This window comes from Ascaphus truei, chromosome 6, assembly GCF_040206685.1.
Source record: "Ascaphus truei isolate aAscTru1 chromosome 6, aAscTru1.hap1, whole genome shotgun sequence".
NCBI classification, from domain to species: domain Eukaryota; kingdom Metazoa; phylum Chordata; class Amphibia; order Anura; family Ascaphidae; genus Ascaphus; species Ascaphus truei.
In genome coordinates this window covers 64,863,267-64,883,366 of record NC_134488.1, presented here as the reverse complement: position 1 = coordinate 64,883,366, position 20,100 = coordinate 64,863,267, and the positions used below count along the sequence as shown (strand labels likewise).

At 44.1% G+C, this 20,100-nt stretch overlaps 1 protein-coding gene across 1 annotated transcript in view; it reads right to left on the bottom strand.

Moving 5' to 3' along the window:
* CSMD2 (CUB and Sushi multiple domains 2) overlaps positions 1-20,100 on the bottom strand; it is a 701,191-nt gene that overhangs the window by 106,068 nt on the left and 575,023 nt on the right. The window contains 3 exon segments of the mRNA XM_075604612.1: positions 1,969-2,107; positions 4,801-4,992; positions 11,359-11,561. Coding sequence (XP_075460727.1) covers positions 1,969-2,107; positions 4,801-4,992; positions 11,359-11,561 — 534 coding nt within the window.

Genomic DNA, 20,100 nt, shown 5'->3' with positions numbered 1-20,100 from the left:
ACATTAATGGTGCTATATAAATAAAGATATACATACATACATATAATAAAGAAGGTCCTCTCCTGGCCAGTGAACAAGTGGATAGTCCCTTTATTGCTGGAGCAAACTGGTATTCCCTGATTTGTCATGCAATGCTCCACACACCTCCCCCCTGCTATGAGTTCAAGCTTTTTTAGAAGCTCAGATATATGTATCTGTCCTCTAGGGATCTTATTATCACTGCTGATCTTCTCGCCACCTTATAAAAGCAAATGACTTCATTAACAAATGCTGTCCAACGCTTAATGGCAAGAAGGAGATTAGCAAGATACATTAAAGCCGATTCCATGGTTACTCTGTAACACGGCAGATGAGGGATGCCGGGTGTCACTAAGGCTTCTGTAGCACATACTCCCTAATTAGACATAGGGCAAGCAGAAAGATGGAGGGTGGGGGCTTATTTCTATTGTAGCAAGGTTCCAGAGAATACAGAATGAAGTGTTTTATGTTTCAGTGAATACTTTGTCATGCAAGTTTAACAACAAGGGAATTATTGTCTCCAAATATATACCCTATATTATACTGCAGGTAGTAAGTAATACCGCGCATTGCTGGTCCCTCAGGAACTGAAGGGCTTAATGCAGTGATATTCAGCCGGGATTCCACGGTCACCGCTTAAGGGCTCTGCGGCCAACAGGGGGGAGAGATTTGGGACACCAGCGGCTCGAAATGCATCAGCAGCCTGGCGGTCACTGCAATCCGCCCCCCTCCTCCTGTCGGCGCCAGAAGTTGGGTCCAACTTCCGCCTGACTGGAGGAGGGATCTGTGTGTATGTGTGTGGTGGAAGAGTGAGGGCAAGAGAGAGAGGAGAGCCTGTAAGGGGGGGAAGAGAGAGAAGGGGGAGTGTAAGGGGGAGAGGGGGAGTGTAAAAGGAGAGCGATAGAAGGGGGGAGTGTAAGGGGGAAGAGAGAGCGGGGAGTGTAAAGGGGGGAGTGTAAAAGGGGAAGGGAGAGGGGGAAGTGTGAAGGGGGAGAGAGGGGGAAGTGTAAAGGGGGAAGAAAGAGCGGGGGAGTGTAAGGAGGGGAAGAGAGAGGAGGTGTAAGGGGGGGGGGGGGGAGAGAGACGGGGAAGGCGTGGGTTGGGATTTCCCAGAATTTCACATTATATTTATTGGTTCCTTAACCAAAAAAAGGTTGAAGACCACTGGCTTAATGTGTCAAACGCAGTTTGTGCACCGACTTTAAATGTTTCTTCCGGCGTATAGTAGTACATTATATTAATCGCAGATATAGAGAGGTCTCCTATACTTCTGCACAAACTACCACTAAAGAACTCTAACACTGGTCCATTAAATTGTATCACAAGCAATAAACCATCATTAGAATCACAATGGTTACTCTGCTCCAATGGGCTTATGTATCAATGTCTCCTGGCTGCAACACTGGAGCAAACAAATGCACCATATGTATTAGTATCAGTATTTTGCTCCAGTTTGATACCTGTGAGACTCGGGTACATACCCACCAAGTACACATGGGCAGGGAGTTCAGTTTGGTCCGCTCATTTTTGCATAGCTTCTATACAGCACAAGAAGTACTAAACGGCTATGCCGTATAGCTTCCGTTCCTGGAGACATTTCCTCCCCGAGCTCTGCTGTCCTTAAAATATCAAGAGCAAAAAACAAAGAGCAAAAAGAAAAAAAAAATCTATTCCCACACTATGATAGTCAATTCTAGGAAAACTTTTTCCCTTCATGTCTTTTCGCAGATGTTAACTGCTTCGCTGCCGCAGTGGTCTGCAATATATCGGTAACATACGTATGTGACTTCAACCGATGCAGTCATTGGACTTCAATGGAATATCACCCTGTGAGATCAGCCGTTTCGATCAGAAGGTCTGTGGTCTTTTAACATACAGCCTCGCCTCCCCCCCCCACACACACACGTCTCCCACGTGTGTCGTAGGACGTTGGCAGCTGGTGATACGTACATATTAAATGACAGAGCGATGACGTAGTCTGAGGACACGATCAGCCTCCAGTCACACTCCTTCCCAGGAGGATAGGGCTCTGGGTACTGTGGAGACAGGATGACTCCCACTGGACCAGTCAAATTCCCACCACAGGGAGCTGAGGGGGGAAACACACAGGCACATTCTCTTAATATTAACTCATTGGATGCTGGCAGGGCTTTCGGTTCCCTCCACCCCTTAGCCCTCTAGCTCGATTCTCTCCATATACTTCCGCTCCTCCCTGATAATAATTCTGGGTAACAAGCAATTAACCCTTGTTGGCCCTTCTAAGGCTGAGTCCCCGCCGGGTGTCCTGCAACTTGCGGACGCGCGGGGGGGAAAAGGGGGGGGGGGCGCAATTGCGAGCTATTTCAGCAAGAGGGAAAGTCTAAAAAATGTATTTACAAAAGTGACGAGCGTGTGTGCCCGCGCATCTCGTGAGCCGGAATATGTATATATGTGTGTGTGTGTGTCTATATATATATATATATATATATATATATTATATAATTATATATAAACTGTCTTCCCATAAGAGAAGGCACAAAAGCACCAACACTCAGATATAGCAAAAAGACATGTATTAGCAGTGACAAAACAGCACATTATAAACCCAACGTTTCGGTCCTGGCAGGACCTTCCTGCTAGGACCGAAACGTTGGGTTTATAGTGTGCTGTTTTGTCACTGCTAATACATGTCTTTTTGCTATATCTGAGTGTTGCTGCTTTTGTGCCTTCTCTTTTTTTCAACCAAAGATTTTTATTGAACGCATGGTACAGGCAAACAATTCTCTAACAACACACTGTCTTATATCTCTGTAACCAAAGCGCCTTTGTGCCTTCTCTTATGGGAAGACAGGGGTTCCATATTGATTTCTATGGAGCATGCACCTTGATTTTACATTTGTTGCTTGGAGTGCTGGCTGCTGCTTTTTGTTATATATATATTTATATATCTACATACATACAAGTAACTGCACCAAGCGCCGCCCGCTCAGCGAGCTCAGTGCCAGCGGGGACTCGGCCTAAAAGCTCTGTCTTTTCTGTTCTGCCTGTCTCCAACACATGGTAATTCTACTGCTTGTTGCAATATATATATAGGGCTGCCGAGAGGGGAGGACAGCTGGGGCTGGTGTCCCGGGCCCGGTGACTGGGGGTGGTCCGGCCGGCTGGCGCTGCAAATTTCCCCTGAAGTCTGGCCTGGCCCTGCTGCCGGTCACGGCTGAGCCCCCGGCTCTCAGCTGCCTGCAGGACCTTTCCTCTCTCTGTCCCACGCCGCCAAGCTTCCACTACTGGCGTGTGCCGAGGCTCTGACGGGGGTGGGGGAGCCCGGTGAGAACTGTAGTCCTGGGCCCTGGGAAATCTGTCTTTGGCAATATATATATATACATACACACACACACTGTGATATAAAGTGTCGTATAAAATCTTAATCAATTCTCTGCAATTATCATCTCTTTCCACCCCCCCCCAGCAACAACAGTAAAACAAATGCAAAAATTAAACAGATACCACCATTTCTAGACAGGAAAATCCTTTGTTGCAATTAGTTTATCAGCTCAACTGGTGCACTGGAGTGAGAACTCATTCGTGTTTATTACAGTAACCAAAGCACTTCATGTCAAACAGACGGAAAAATCAATGCCGCGGGTCTGATCTACCGGAGTCAGTGTGTGTGTTGAACATTCGTGCTATTGATTCAGGAAAGAATGCCCACAGCTGTCTAACAGGAGAAACATGGAAGCTGATGGCAGGTAAGGTTCACTGCCCATTACCTGTGGAACTGCCTCACCTTTAGTACATAACAGGCACCTTCTCTCTCCACCTTCAAGTCAAATCTAGGAACACAGCTCCTGAATGAAGCACTTTAATAGATTGGACACAAAACCACTTCTCCCTACACCCCCAGAGGCACTTACCACTTTCCCGATTGTCTCTGGAAGTCTCCAAACTTACCACTTAGATTGTAAGCTCTGGTGGCACATGGATTCCTTTATCTACCATTTGGCCCATCATGTCCTCTCATTTATTCTAAACCTCTTAAACCTGAAGGGATTTTACCTTTCTACTATGTATTTATAATAATTACTGGAGGAGTTACTGTTTTTGTTCCAATAAGAAACTAGAAAAGTTATCTCATCAATGTATATTTAAGAATTGTGTGTAATCAAAGGAGACATCAGGCAAGGTTGTCCTCTACACCCACTGCCATACTGTAAGGAAAGGAGGATGTCTTTTAACCTGTAGTGAAACACTTAACTTTACCTTTACTTACCAAGACATTGGATTAATATAACTTTCTTCCATGTCAGAACTGCAGTTATATTTTTGTAGAATATGCTAGAGTACTTTTCAAAATATGTAAGCCTCTGTTTTTACTTATTTTTGTCTATTTTTCCCACAATCACAAAAAACAAACCCTAACTATAACCGTGTCAAAATGAACAAATATCAAGCACTAGAGTAACATTGGTTATGAAGCGGCAAACTATAAAAATGTCAGGTATCACTGATATTCTGTCAGTCTCATGGTTTTTGAGCATCAGTGTGTTATAGACTTTAATAGTTTCACTGATATAACTTAGCACTTTATCCTTGAAATGCCATTTTACTGAATCTAAAAATCTAAATGTTTATGGTTGACACCTCGGTGTAGTGGCAAAGATTTGGAAATAACTGCTCCCAAATGGTTGCGTTTATTATTTTACGAACACCATTATCGAACCGATGCACACACTAAAATAATAGTCTACACGAATCCCTGACCCAGAGAGCTTCCCAAAACTTTTTCCCCACTGACCCTCCTCTTACCTATGCAGATGGGGGGGTCAGGATTCCAGTAGAACCTGTTTGCAATCTGCACACAGCTGATTTTGGGCTCCCCTTCCAGGAGGTATCCGGGGTCACACTGAAACATGATGGAGTCCCCGGCATCTCGGCTGTCCCCACTGCGGCTGCCATTCTGGGGAATCCCGGGGTCATTGCAAGAAGTGGCTGTTGACACTGAGAAGGGCAAAGAAACAGAGAGGGTGTTAGGGATGTGCAGTGCTCCCTCTGTGTTGGGTGCCTAAGTGGATACATTTAACTTATTATAGGCCTGGATGAAAAGCAGTTTGCTGACTGATACTCTATTATTTAATATACTCTCTGTGTGCGCATAGGAGGAAGTGCATCATTAGATACATTGTAGTACAGGCTCCCCAAATTGGTAATATGGGTAATTAGAAGTGCATTAGCCCTTTCCGTGCTGTGCAGTCAGTAGCTTTATAAGCACAATTATAATTCCAGCCTCTTCTCTTTTGTCTAGCACATTTACTTTAAATTATGCGACTGTAATTTTTGTTACATATTTATTCATTCTCTTTAGAAATCACATAATAAACACAGGAACTTCAATTCATTCTCACACCTACCCCTCCCCATTATCCTGTTTCTGTTCCACACAAACCAGGAATAATCACAAAATATCGAAGTAAAATGCTCTAATGAATCGCTGTGACAGTGACATCCTCGCATGGGCCATGTTTGGCTCAGTCTGGCAGTGTCTGAGAAATTAAACATGAATTTCTGCCAGTGAGCGACGGTTTGTATGCTGAAAATGCCACTCACTGGTCCAAGATGCAACAGCATCTGTGAGAAGTGACATTCTAAAGTGAGCATCAGGGAGAGGACATTGTGTGAAGGTTACAATAATATTCTGGAGTCTCTGATGGGGCGAGCTGTAGCTCTGCATTGTAATGGACATGGGATTTAAAGCAGCCGCCTGGCAATCTACAGTAACAGCAAGAATCAACAATTTGGCCATTAAAGTGGCAGTCCTATATAGTAGGTAAAAAAAACCCCCCACAACCAGCACATAACCTTGAAGTACTCTTAATACTGTGGAAATACACATTTAACCCTTTCACTGAGAGAGGCTGCCGTACATGGTGAAGCAGAGAGAAGAAATGTTCCAGGAACCTCTACTTCAAACTTCTCTACATCTCTTCCTACTATTATGGGAACACAATCGCCCACTCTCAAGCTGATATTGCCCCTTAGTCCTGAGGTCCCCAATGCGGTGCCCAAAGGGCACCGTGGCGCCCGCCAAGCCTTTTGTGAGTGCCTGTGACTGGCCAACCAGTTGATAATATGGTGTAGATCAGAGGTCTCCAACACGTTGATCACGAGCAGTGAGTAGCTCGCCGCAGTGCTGTCACCAGCTGCTGCGTGCCTCTTTCTCGTGCCAGTCCGCACCGGAAGTCGTGTCTAACTTCCGCATCCGCGAGCAGGACCGGCGCAGCATTGGAGGCCTCCCCCAAGGCAAGTGTATTTTGTGTGTTAATTGGTTGGTGCCTGCCACTCTCTCATGAACTCTCAAGTGTGCTTTTGGGCACAAAAAGGTTGGGGACCCCTGCATTAGCCATACGAGAATATACCCCATACAGTGCCAAAGTGTCTGCAACATATTGCAACGCACTATTTCTGATTCCCATCTCGCTACTAATGGTTTAATTAAATAGCACCTCTATGGAGAGAGGTCCGTGTTTCTCCCCCTCTCACCCCCCATTTGTAGGATTAAAATAGGATTGACGGTGTCCCAGCAGCTGACACACTGTAAACATTTGCATTATATGCGTGCTATGCAGGCAGTGTGCAGTGGAACGAGGAGGGGAGTCTGTCCCGTAAAAGAGATAATCCATTTGACTTTCGTCTTGCAATCTTGTTTGCACATGGGCACGAATTCAATTAGCTGGAGAGAATTCAGCACCGACCGGAGGAGGATTGTGGTGGACGAGAGAGACGGATGGTGAGAGCAAATCATCTTTAAATTTGCCGTTTGGTATCGTTCCTCATCGCCTACATTAAAAGGTGCCGGCTCTGCGGTGATGGGAGGCTGTCAGGGGCTAAGCGCCTGATTAGCTTTCTAATCTAATCTGATATTAGAGAAACATTATTTTCATGTCGTTTGAAGAGGGTTCTTTTTTTTTTGTCTTCTGGGAGAAGAAGCTTTCTTGATGGCAATAAGTTCATGAATATAATTTGTGTGAGGACACCCTCTGCATATTAACATCGAGGGAAGACAGGCCATTAGGAACAAGAGAATATACATACAGTGTCGGGAAAAGGTTTGTGAACCCCTTAGGATTTTCACACATTTCAAACCTAAAATGTTATTAGATCTTAATCTAAATCCTAGTAATAGATAAAGATAATCTGATCAAATGAATGACACAAACACATGATTTATTTTCAACATTTATTTATCCACAAATGAATCAACATTCAATATCCATGTGTGAAAAAGTATGTGAACCTTTAGATTCAGTACCTGGTGGCGCCCCCTTGGGCAGCAATTACTTCAACTAAGCGTTTCCTGTAACTGCTGGTCAGTCTCGAACATCGGTTTTGAGTAATTTTGGCCCATTCCTTCCAGAACTGCTTCAACTCAGTGACATTCGAGGGTTTCCTTGCATGGATAGCTCGCTTCAGGCCCTGCACAGCATTTTGATGGGGTTTAAGTCTGAACATTAACTAGGCCATTCGAAAACGCGGAATTACTTCTTCTGCAGCCATTCTTTTGTAGATCTGCGTGTATATTTATCATCATTGTCTTGCTGCATGACCAACTTTCAGTTCAGCTTCATCTCATGGACGAATGGCCTGATATTCTTCTCTAGAATCTTCTTATACAATACAGAATTCATGGTTGTGACCATGATGGCAAGCTGTCCTGGTCCTGAGGCAGTAAAACAGCCTTAAACCATCACACTACCCCACCACCATGCTTGACCACGGATGAGGTTCTTCTGTTCGAACGCAGTGTTTGGTTTCAGGCCAAAAAGTTCTACCCTTTACTCGTCTGTCCAGAGAACATTGTTCCATAAGTCTTGTTTACATCTATATGCTCTTTGGCAAACTTCAGACAGGCAGTAATGTTCTTTTTAGAGAGCACTGGTTTTCTCCTGGCTATCCTTCTATGAACACCATTCTTGATCAGTCTTTTTCGGATAGTTAAGTCATGAACACTCACATTAGCCAAGGCGAGAGTGGCCTGTAGATGCTTGGATGTTACACTAGGGTTCTTTGTGACTTCCTCGATGATTTGCTGGTTTGTTCTTGGAGAGATTTTGGTAGGATCATCGCTCCTGGGTAGACTGTTGTCTTGAACTTTTTCCATTTGTAGACTATATGTTTGACAGTGGATTGATGGAGCCCTAATCCTTAGAAATTGTTTTTTTTAACCCTTCCAAGATGGATGAGCATCAATAACAGCTTTTCTGAGGTCCTCAGAGATCTCTTTTGATCATGGCATGACATGTATTCCCACACCTGTATTGTGACGACCAAACTCACAAAGTTTCTGATCTTCATATAGAGTGGGGTCTCCCAAACTCATCCCTAAAGATCTACCTAATTATTTAAACACCTGATTCTAATTATCCCCTTTAATTTAGCTTATAAAACTAGGGTTTTACTTACTTTTGCACATACCCTTAATTACTCATTGTTTGTTTAATTCATACATCATTTTGTTTCAAAAGGCATGGAATTGGTTAATATAAACCATAATGGATATTTAAGAAAAGACTGGTTTTGATTCAAGGTTATCGTGAAATAAATATGGAATCCTCCCTGCCCATCTTCTAGAGAGATGACATTGGTGTGCATTATATGGCATTATATGGCTACTCCGCATGGGTAACCTTGACTCGGGCTGGATTCGGGCGGCTGGGTTGCAAGGTTGTAGAATGATGTACGTCAAGAACTTTTGTAGTAGAACAGTTCTTTATTTGGTGTCAGGGACCGCTCATACACATATGAATAACATTGTACTGTATTTTATAACAGACATACGTGAATACAGTTCTTCCATCAGTGCCCACTCTTCACACTCAAATGAAGGTACTTTGACTTGTTTGCTCTGAGTAAGTGTGGGAACCAGCCCCCCGGCATCGGAACCATCATTGGTATTAATCCGATTTCTTTGGGCCCCATATGGGAATCCTGGCGTGTCTTTTCTTGCTTGACCCAATACCTGTTGCCTGTTTGGGAACTGCCACTTCCATACAGACAGAACAGGAATATTAGCTCCGATCCACGGTTAGAGCTGATCCGCCGACACCTGGAAGCCATCTTTCCTGAGCCTCCCTATGGCGTGCAGTATTCCTTTTTAGTACTTATACTGTATTCCATTCCTTCATTCAGGGATATTGACTTAACGAGAACTGTCCCTATCTACAACATAATAAACATAACTTTAGAAACATGACTGATCTATTCTCCCCGAAGGCCCCTCTCCTCCTGGAACCTAATCTTCTAGAATAGTCCCTCCTCCTTAAATACCCCTGCGTGACGTCTGGATCCCCATAGTAACCCAGGGTCGGGCCTAGCTAACAACATATATATCACACACACACACACCTGGAAGATCATTGGGGAGGCCTTCATCCAGAAGTGAATCGACAAGGGCTAAAAGATGATGATACACACACACACACACACACACAGAGAGAAAGAGCTGAGAAGCTGCCTTCAAAGGTAGGAGAGATTGCACCTCTGACTCCAAGACTGTTTCCAGATGAGGTTTAAAGGACCTCTTTACATGCTTCTTATTATTGAAGTCAATTGTGATTTTACGATTTTTAACCCTTTACATTGCATGGGAAATACATCTCTTTTATTGCGCCATAGAAGCGTTTTTGCGCTCGTATCTCCCAGGAAAAACATACATACATACATACATACATATATATATATATATACAGTATATATATATATATACACACACACAGGTAACAGCTGCTATCACCAAAGTGACAGCAAAGAAACAGCACTCAAATTTCATCAAAGCAAAAAGTGTATTGACAAAACACATCAGCACAAAGATAACCAACGTTTCAGTCCTCTAAGGACCTTCCTCAGGGTGATGCATGGGAAATACATCTCTTTTATTGCGCCATAGAAGCGTTTTTGCGCTCGTATTTCCCAGGAAAAATATACATACATACACACACATATACATATACATATATATATATATATACATACTGTATGTATATAAACACACACACACACACACACACACACACACATATCAACTCCATTTGTAGAGCCTTATTTGAGACAACTTCTCAATGTAATTTGGGATGTGTGAAACCTTCATGCAAAAAAAGTCAGAATTAGCAAGTAATCGGTTTAATATAATCATTTGCAAAATTCTCTAAAATCTCTAGATCCGCTTACTTCTCAGACTGTAAATACGGCACAAGGTTTGCACATCTCTCAATATAACTGGCTTCCATAGCGAGATATGGTCGCCCATACAGTAAATATTCCACTTATTTGCTGCCGGTGTGAAAGTTGTTACTGTACATTTCTATTTTCTTCAGGTCCCCCGTAATTCTAATCTGATCTGGTAATTATGTTCTTCCACTTTATCTCTTTGGCTAATGACCGGCAGCATCACTGGATTAATCAAAACAACAAAGTGCAGATGAGTCTGGATCAACAATCCCCCTGTTTAAGCCAGAGTTTACAAACCGTCTTATCAGAAAAGAGATGAAGAAGCAATTGGAAAAACTTCAAAGTATTTGTTACTGTGGAGACATTCAGCGCAAAGTCTTTAAATGCAAGTTGCATTTAAATGCACTGAAAAATACCCATGCCACACAGCGTCTATGTATTAATCTTCCTTGCACCACTTTTGGGTATGTCGGCGTCTGTCTGCAACAAGGGATTTATGGAGCAAGTAAAAGTGTTAGGTGTCAATTATCTATATTTAATTATAGCGCTATCAAAATAACCTATTAAACCATACTACTGCCATTAGTGTACTTGGTTCTAGAGGGATGTACCCTTGAAACATACTGTAGGTGATCAGGGTTCCCTAACCTATATGACCTTTTTTGGGCATAACCCACACATTTCCCATTAAACCCTGAAGAAACCCAAGACATCTGCATATTACATATTAGTCTAAAAATGTGTTTTCCGCATACAGTATTTTATGGCAACAAAAAAAAATGGAATAAAGAAACAAACTTCGATGGAGCCAGAGGGGCCAACAAATTAATTGGTTATTCATAAGCGGAACTATTTTTGTAGGGATCAACGAAAGAAACCTCTATATAGTGAATATGAAATTGAATGAATAGGCTGGATAGTGACTAAGAGAGGGAGAAATGCCTTTTCTACCACATTTCTTTATTTAAAGTCAACTTATTTATTGTCGCTTGGATTCCATTCTTGTTTTGCTTAGTGTTTCCGGCAACTTTACTCCTACAAAACAGCACTGTTCATAAAACAGACAGAGGGTGGGAGCGGAGAGATAAACCCTGTATGGCTCTCGGTTCTAACATGCAGACATCACAAGCCCTGTTCTCCTACCAAAGAAATGGATGGCAAACCCCTGTTTGCTGGTGAAGAAGTCAGTGTTGAACTGCAGGGTGACAGAGTTAAAGGTGCTGTGGATGTCGGGCGGTAAAGTGGATCCGCTCAGCTCCCTCATGAGGATCCCGCTCTCCACAGAACCGTCCCAAATCCTCAAGACGTCGTGCATGTCCTCGGTGTGGAAGACCGTGAAATGCAGCCTGCAGAAGGAAGCAGAGAGGGTGTCAGGTCATGAGAACCCAGGCGGACAATAAGGACCCCATGGTCTTCCTGCAGATGTAGCAGACGTTATTTCAACCATTAACATAATGTGGTTAATTAACAGTAGTGCTATAGAAAACAGTAATTAAGTTGATAAAAACGCAGAATATTTAGGGTCTTCTTTTGTGCGTTAAAAGGGGGTAAAAGCTCTGCTACATCTGTATATGCACCTGCATCATTATACTTGTGAACAACAACTGTTCCTGGCTTCAGTGTCACCGACCTGTTGAACGGGACAGCGTTGCTACGGACAACTTGCCAATATAATATGTAATTAGTCCATTCTCTTAACTCAGGGGTGCACAATCTTTCCCTGCTGCGCCCCCCTTACTGCTTCCCTCCCTGCTGCGCCCCCCCTGCCTGCTTCCCTCCCTGCTTGTGCCACCCCTCCCTTACCTTGTCTCCGGCTCTCTGTGTCAAATGACGACGCATCGCCAAATACAAGGTAAGTGAAGTTACAGAGGCCTCACCCGATCTCCCGGCATTCATTTAAATGCCATGGGGGAAGAGCGCGGGGCCTCTGCAACTGCCGCACATCCCCCCATAAAAATCTTACGCCCACCTGGGGGGGGCGCCCCCCAGTTTCCGCACCCCTGTCTTAACTAACACTACGGTCATATTATTTGTGTGTACTGTGTGAGCTTACAGGGCTCCATGTTAAAATGGATAAGAACCAAAAGGTTACATTATGGTAATTTGCATGTCATTACCCAGAATCCCTGGCTGCAGCGGAAACATTATATGCTACGCGATAAGAAAATCGGGCTGCAGACCTGTCTGAGCCATGTGAATGTGCTCGCAAGGGATATTTTTATTTGCTGTACACCGTCATAACTCAGAGGCCACCTCCTTTCCCTGGAAGGGGAATACAATCTTATCCAGCTCTGGGAAGCCGCTTCACAGCAACTTGAATAATACGCAGTGAAAGAGAACCTTATTGATGCATGAGTGGATTCTAGATGTTGTTGAGGGCCCAAACTAGGGATCAGTGCCAGAGAAGGAGGAGGGCTTGGAAGTGAACTGAAAGGGAGGGGAATATGTAGGCAGCAGATGGTGAAGTTGCTTCCACCGAAACAATGCCAGACTTGCCAAACATCTAATAAATAAAAGAAGGGACTATACTAGACACACACATTCCATGTGGTGCTTCATTTTCTAGATCTACACCTGACCAGACTGAAAACTCCATTTCCCTTCCTTTCATTCTGTTTCATTTGGTATCCTGGGATATAAACAGGAATTGTACTTTTTTCGTGTCCCTGATCACATACTTTCTGGTAAAATCCAAAAACAGCATTTTAAGTTTAAAAAAAACAATATTGCCGGAATGGTTTTTTTTGCAATAGCAGGTTTCCTAAAAAAACTTGTTTACAGGTCAGCTCGGATCACTGCAACTTTGGAAATGGTGCAGCGCCCTCAGTTAGGTCTGAGGCTCCATCCAGTCTGTAATGAAACCAACAGGAAATACGTGTACACCGACATGTCATTGATTTTTTTCTTCTATATTGATTTTTACATTGTATATACTGTAATTGTAACCGGGAACTGACCCCGCATTATTTGTATCTCTGGACACCTCCAGGTTTCCGAGATACTTACTGATTTCCTTATTTCTGCTCCCATTAGTTGAACCAAAGTGGCCACCAAATCCTGCGGGTCTTTTGCTGGCCAATAGGAAGCCACAACATGCTCAGGGGAGAGGGGGGTGGGGGCTGTAGTTGCGGATTCCTTTTGGGACGACCGCAGCCACCATCTTTGAGAATCCAGGAGGGAACATCTACAACTAAAACAGTAAGTAGTCGGGAAACAGGGGGTCCCCTTAGTTAAAAATAGTGTGTTTCAGCCCCATAGCACCCCCTCTTCTGCTTCGAATTGTTAAAAAAAAAAAAAAATGAAAATAGACGGGGTTGCTGCTTTAAATTGTGAAGCCGCGGTTAGCCATGTAAGTCCTTCAGTACTATTTTTGAGTGGTTTCACTTAGAGCAGTTTCAGTTATGTGCTGGTGTTTGGGATACGGGCGGAAAGGCCCATGCTGCCCTGTGAGCTGCACATAAGGTATTAGGGCAGTGATGAAAGGCCACCTAACATCACGCAAGGAATTAAAAAGCCATTGTCGTGATATGTTATTACAGGTCTGTCACCTCATTGCGCGCTCTGTAATTGATTAGCATACATTGTACCCAGATACCGATTTGCATTTATATAGAACTTTTATCCCAAATTGCATCCAACTGTGCTTTACAATCTCAGACATAGCACAAGGGATTTTAAAGATGAGCTTCAGTGCATGCGGTGAAATGAAAACCTGCAGATTCAAACGATCTGCTCCCAGTCTGTCCCTTTTGCCCTGGCTGGACAAGGGCAAAGGGAAATTGGACCCTATCCCAAAGGCTGACGGTGACAGAATGAGAAGGGACCTGTGGGCTGAATCTGTCCCTTACACACAGGGTGACATAGTAACAAAATATTGATATATTGTTGTGCTTGTTATACTGTGGATATATTGTTCTGTATGTCACAGACGTATTGGTCTGCGTGTTATAGCTATATATTGCTCTGCATATTCTAGAAACATATTGCTCTGTGTGTTATAGATATATCACACTACTTGTTATAGATCTATATTGTTCTGCAAATGTTCTAGAGCAGTGATTTTCAAATGGGGTTACAGGGTTCCACGACCCGCCAGGGAGAAGCTGGGGGGGAGGGGGTTGGGACAACTCTCCCAGCTGTCCCAGGGCTGGTGGCGCGGCAGCACCCCACGCAATAGTGACCCTCAGCAGCGGCAGCCGCTGGGTCACTGAGATCCTTCCTCTTCCTCCTGTCTGTACCGGACATCACATTCAACTTCTGGCTGAAAGGAGGAGGGCTGTGGACCGGCGCAGGCTTAAAGAGAGGTAGGGGGGAGAGAGTGTGTGTCTCAGGTTCAAAGAGAACTAGGGGGAGGTGTGTGTGTGGAGTTGGGGGTAGTGGGGAAGAGTGTAAGGGAGCAAGGGAGGGAGAGAGTGTAAGGGGGCAAGGTGGAGGGGGGGAGAGTGTAAGGGGGTAAGAGAGAGAGGGTTATGGTGGGTGAAAAAGGCGACAAAAAACCTTCACCGTTAGCATATAGCCAATAAAGAATATCACATGTGAGCACATTCACATGTGTTAGACATGTTTCCACTTAAGGGGGCATTGTAATACTTTACAAACAGTTTAAGAACAACAACAATTAAATACAATTAAAGCGCAAATTATTATTATCACTATAATGCGCCAACATATGCCATAGCGCTGTACAGTAGGGTATATAGTATATTTTTCTGCACATTGTAGTTACAGTTACTAAGCCAGCTTGGACATTGTTAACATCATAAGGAAAAGACGCAACTTCAAAGACAGATTGTCAGCTTCCCCTTGTGGGAGTCTGTTTGCTGTGCAGCTGATTTCACTTCACCTCAGGCTCTCTTATACATAACACTGCCGGGTGACGCCGTTTGCTGATGTTACAGCTGCTCTGTTATTGGTCTGGGCTCTGGGGTAATTTGCATCTTCACACATTACCTGCTCTCACAGCTCCAGCTCCACACAATCCCACCTACTTCTTCCCCAACGCCAACTCCATCAATTAATACGCAGCTATCCGACACACAGCAACCTTCTCACCCCTCTGTACCTTGTTTCCACTTACCCGTCCTTATAGATTGTAAGCTCTTTGGGACAGGGCCCTCCTTACCTAATGTAACAGTGTGTGTTAATGTTTGTTATTTTATTGTTTTCGTCCTCCAACTTTATTGTACAGCGCTACAGAGTATGTTGGCGCATTATAAATAAGTGATAATAAAATATTGCTTCGCATGTTTTAGATATACATTGCTCTTTAGCTTAGAGATATTCTGTATATCGCTCTTCAGGTTATAGATATATTGTTCTCCACATTATATTTCTATTGCTTTGCATAATATATATATATATATATATATATATATATATATATATATATATATATTATATATTGCTCTTCAGGTTATAGATCTATATTGTTGTGCATGTTAAAGCTCTATATTGGTCTGACAATGAAGAGAGCTTATGTTTGTGAATATCAGTCTCTAGAATAGGGGTGGCCAACTCCAGGGCCAACAACAGGTCTGGTTTGCAGGATATCCCTGTTTCAGCACAGGTGGATCAGTCTTTGACTGAGCCACTGATTGAGCTGCCTGTGCTGAAGCAGGGATGTCCTGAAACCCTGACCAGTTGGTGGCCCTTGAGTGGACCACCCCTGCTCTGGAGGAATGAATCCTACTAATTTAGCCCATGTCTTCTGTAGCCCCTCCCGTATCCCCCCTCTAACATCTCCTGCCCGGGGGGTTCCTGACGCAACTCATGGTAGTAAATGAGAATGTGACCCACTTCATTTCCTCTCTGCATGAATGTGACTTCATTCCAAAGCTTCCCGGAGATTGCCTAACATACCGCGTAAGAGAGCCCCTTGTGCAGCCGCATGGTGCGTTACAAAGATTCATTTCAGGAAGGACCCCATCGCTACCAGACCTGTAGCTCCTTATACCCGGGCAATATGCTGCAGTCTGGTACTGAAGAGGTTAAAAATGTATGGGCATAAATAGGAGGAGAAAGGTTCACATTGTACTGTATCTCCATGTGCCCATAACAGTGCGTCAGCCGAAGCGGGCGAGGTTCTCTGCTACTTCCGGTATCGGCCGTCTGGGAACAGGGAACGCTACTTCAATAGTCAATAGCTCCCCTCCACCAGTTAAGTACGTTCCTGGTGGAGGGGAGCCATTAACTCCTGAGGAAGCTGATCGACAGCGAAATGCGTTGAGTCCGGAGTGAGAGGAGACTGTGTGACAGACGTGTTCCCGGTTCCCGGGCGGCCGATTCCGGAAATAGTAGAGAATTTTGCCTGCTCATTGAGACGCCGACATACACATCCACGGGAGGTGGTGATGCTGGGGAGAGTCTCCTATTCAGGAGATCTGACACCTGTCCTGTTCAAGTTGTAATACTGAGATAAAGAATGCACTTATTGTAATTGTAAAATATTTAGGTTTTAACTCCGTCACATACAATTGTATTGCAATTTGCACCAGTGTGTCTCTACTTTTTTTCTGAGATCCTCCCCATTCACCTGGATCAATAAGGATTTATTCCATGTGTATGATATGCCTGATTAGATCTTGTAAAATGTGAGTACTCACTCTACAAGACTTTGCAAGTTTTTGCAGCTAATGTGGCTTTACGTTATTGGGCTATTGTCTGCACTTTTCCCCTTTTTTATGGTGCCGTCCTACGCTCCGCTGAGCTTTTGGGTGAAAACTATCTACACTTTGGAACCTGGGAAACAGTCTCCTTTTTAAGGGTTCGAGTGGAAGTTAATACTGTGACGGTAGGGGGTAGCTGGCCTTCGTTAATAAAGGTGAAGCTCGGCTGGCTGCCCCTAAAACCGTGTGCCAAAGGCTGAAGTGTCAGCTCTTGGGTCTACTAATGCACTCTGATATGTTTCCCTGTATTTCTGTTCCCATTCTACTGTCCCCTGTAAGCTCCATAGCTAGACATGCCATGTGTAGTTAGGCCCCTGTTAGGCGATAGCTACAGAACAGAGACTTTGGAAACAGGAGTTTAAGGGTGTATATTGGGGGGCAACTAGACTTAAGAAGTGTATTAAATGGTGCTGACCAGAGTAGCCGGTAGCACTGGTATTTTACCTGCAAATTGCGTCTGTAGATGATGACAGGGTATGTGTATGGAAGTCCCATGCAAAGCATAGCAAAAACATGACCTGTTTTGGGGCTTTACCTGTTCCCCTTGCTCCAGAGACATAAAACTTCGGGAGGGTAAGTTTTAGGTGGGATATTTGGGCAGCTATCTTGTTTGGATAGGAGTTCGGGGGACAAAGTTACCGGTAGTCCCTTAATTCTCCCCAACATTCAGGCATGATTTGCGTGTACGTGAGGTGAATTACACCGGGGCTACAGTGTCCCCCAGAATCCTGGTTTTCGAGCCCAGGTATCCCAGACCCATTTCCCTCACATGTATAAAGTCCCCCAAGTCATATTCTTTATTAAAACATGTTTATAGTGTTTTGTGCTTATTGTATAAATGTCTATGCAGTCAGCCCGGGCATCCACATAGGTGCCGGGATGTGTACAGTACATAGACATCGGAGTTCAAAGGAGAAAGGATGCCCACAGGTGACAAAACCATTTGGTGGGTGAGGAAGGGCGATTTGCCAGGTCCAGAGTACAAAGGGCACCCTGTGGGGCACCTTTCGAGACTGCCAGACCTAGTGGAGCCTGCCCAGCGGGTGGCAATGGGTTAGCTGGGGGAAGATGCATCTCGTAGGCGCATTTCCCATTGGCTAATTCATATTTCCTGCTCACCCGGCTTTTCCAGCCGGCTTGGCACGCCTCCTCCTCTAACGTCAGCCCAGAGACGAGTTCCCATTTCGATTGGCTAGTGGGAGGGAATTCCCATGCTCTGATTGGTCGCTCCTCCTACTTCAATGCTGAAGATAGAACAGTGGAGGGTATGTAAGGAGATGGCCGGGGCAGAGAACCAGACTATCCTGTGACTTGAGTCAGTGAAGCGTGGACGGGCTTTTCAAAGTTGCTCTGTTACGAAAAGCAGAGCAACCGGCTTCATTTCTGAAGCTAGAAAGGCCTGCCCTGCAGAGACTAAGTCAGACGCCAAGTCCAAGTTCTGAAAATAGAAGGTCGTGGTTGCGGCTAAGGTTATTAGCCGAAGAGGACAAGGAAGTCGGGAGGGATTTCCCGGTCAGGGTAAGCCTTCCGAAGCAGGCGCCCTGCACCTATTTCAGGCTAGTTTTCACTTCCATGTGTGTATTTCAACTGTATTTTGTATTTCATTTGTGTGTACGCGGGTTACCCGAATAAACCTCATTTTATTCCATTTTCTTGTTTTGCCTTCTGAATAATCCAGGGTTGAAAGGTGTTAAAAGTCCTTGTCTCCCGTGACAAATACTATTGAGTCACTTGCACATTTATCACATTGTCACTTTATTGTGTTGATGGTTCACTGTATTTATTCACCGTTTCATTTATTTTTTTATTTTTTCTTTGGGCACTTCACCGTTCACAGTATAGTTTAAAAAGACTAGTGATTACTATTTTTGTTTTATACTTATTCACTGTTTAACACTGCGAGCGCTGACCCAGGCACTTGTGTTTTATATTCCCTTACAGAGAACGACACTAAAACTATACTTCATAAAGCATACAAGGGCAGTGAGATCAGAGGGGTCAGAGCAGTAATAAAAGCAGTTTAAAGACAGAGTATTAGACAGTCGAGCGTGTATTGTAAGATACGGGAAGAGATTGCCTGTGTCTGGTTACAGTTGTGTTTTGACAGAGGATGCTGCGTTTCTGCTTATTTAATGCTAATTAGCCAATTAATTAGACGAGTAACCATGTTCTGAAAGCAAACTGGACATTTGTGCATGACCTATGTACAGCGTATCTTACAATGTCATTACCTCTACTCTCACCTTCAGCACTTTAACTATAGAGAGGGGATTAAGGCCATTGAGTCAACTTTTATTGGCATACTCCCCTGGCAGTGAAGCGGTTAACCAGCCAGCTGGGATAATTCATTATAAGTGAGACAGCTCTGACTTGTATACAATGAGAGCAAATACTATATCCCTTCACTCGCGCACAAAGTATCACAATACCGTACCATTTTCCGTGTGTGTACATGCCACATGGGAACCACTTCACTGCAGGAAATGACAAGCTGAAGATAAAAGCACTAGAGGTGTGCAAGGATTTCACCTGAGCTTGCAAACTGTATGAAATTGGCTCTATTTTTTTCACGTCCCCAAAAAGGTTGACCATACGGTGACTCACCTCAGACTGATTTTTTTTCCCTGCCCCATTTCAAGGCTTTGGGTGGGAGTTAGGATCATTCATTGAAATGTTTGGTGTATCTGGGCTTTGGCTGGAGAGGAGTAAACGCTCGGCCAATCACTTTGCGGATTGTGACCGAGTCACGATTCGTCGGCGCAACAGCGATGAGAAACGTGCAGCTCCGTGCACCTCCATGGTGCGGATCTGGACAGCTGTTAGGTGCCGGCTGGTGCTGCTTCCAGTTGCGGCGCCCGGAAAACCTCGACAGCATTGAGCAGAGTTCCTCCTTCAGTCGGATGTTCCTCTCCTCTCGAACTCTAAGGGAGGAACCCTGTCCCGATCGGCGTTGCGGAGGTGGTGAGGTTGCCACTTCCCCACGAATCAGTTTTTACTTGTATTGCTTCAAACAAATAGCGACATTGTAAGTGTGCATTTGAGAAGCTTGTTTTATTATCTTATAAATCTTGATACACGTTTGCGCGATGGTTTTCTCTTCTCTTTATCAGAGATAATCCACATCATCACACTACCCATTGGATTTTGCCACTGATTGTGATATGCTCATTGATACTCACTGAAATGTGAGTATAACCTTTGAAGAATTTCTATTTTTGAT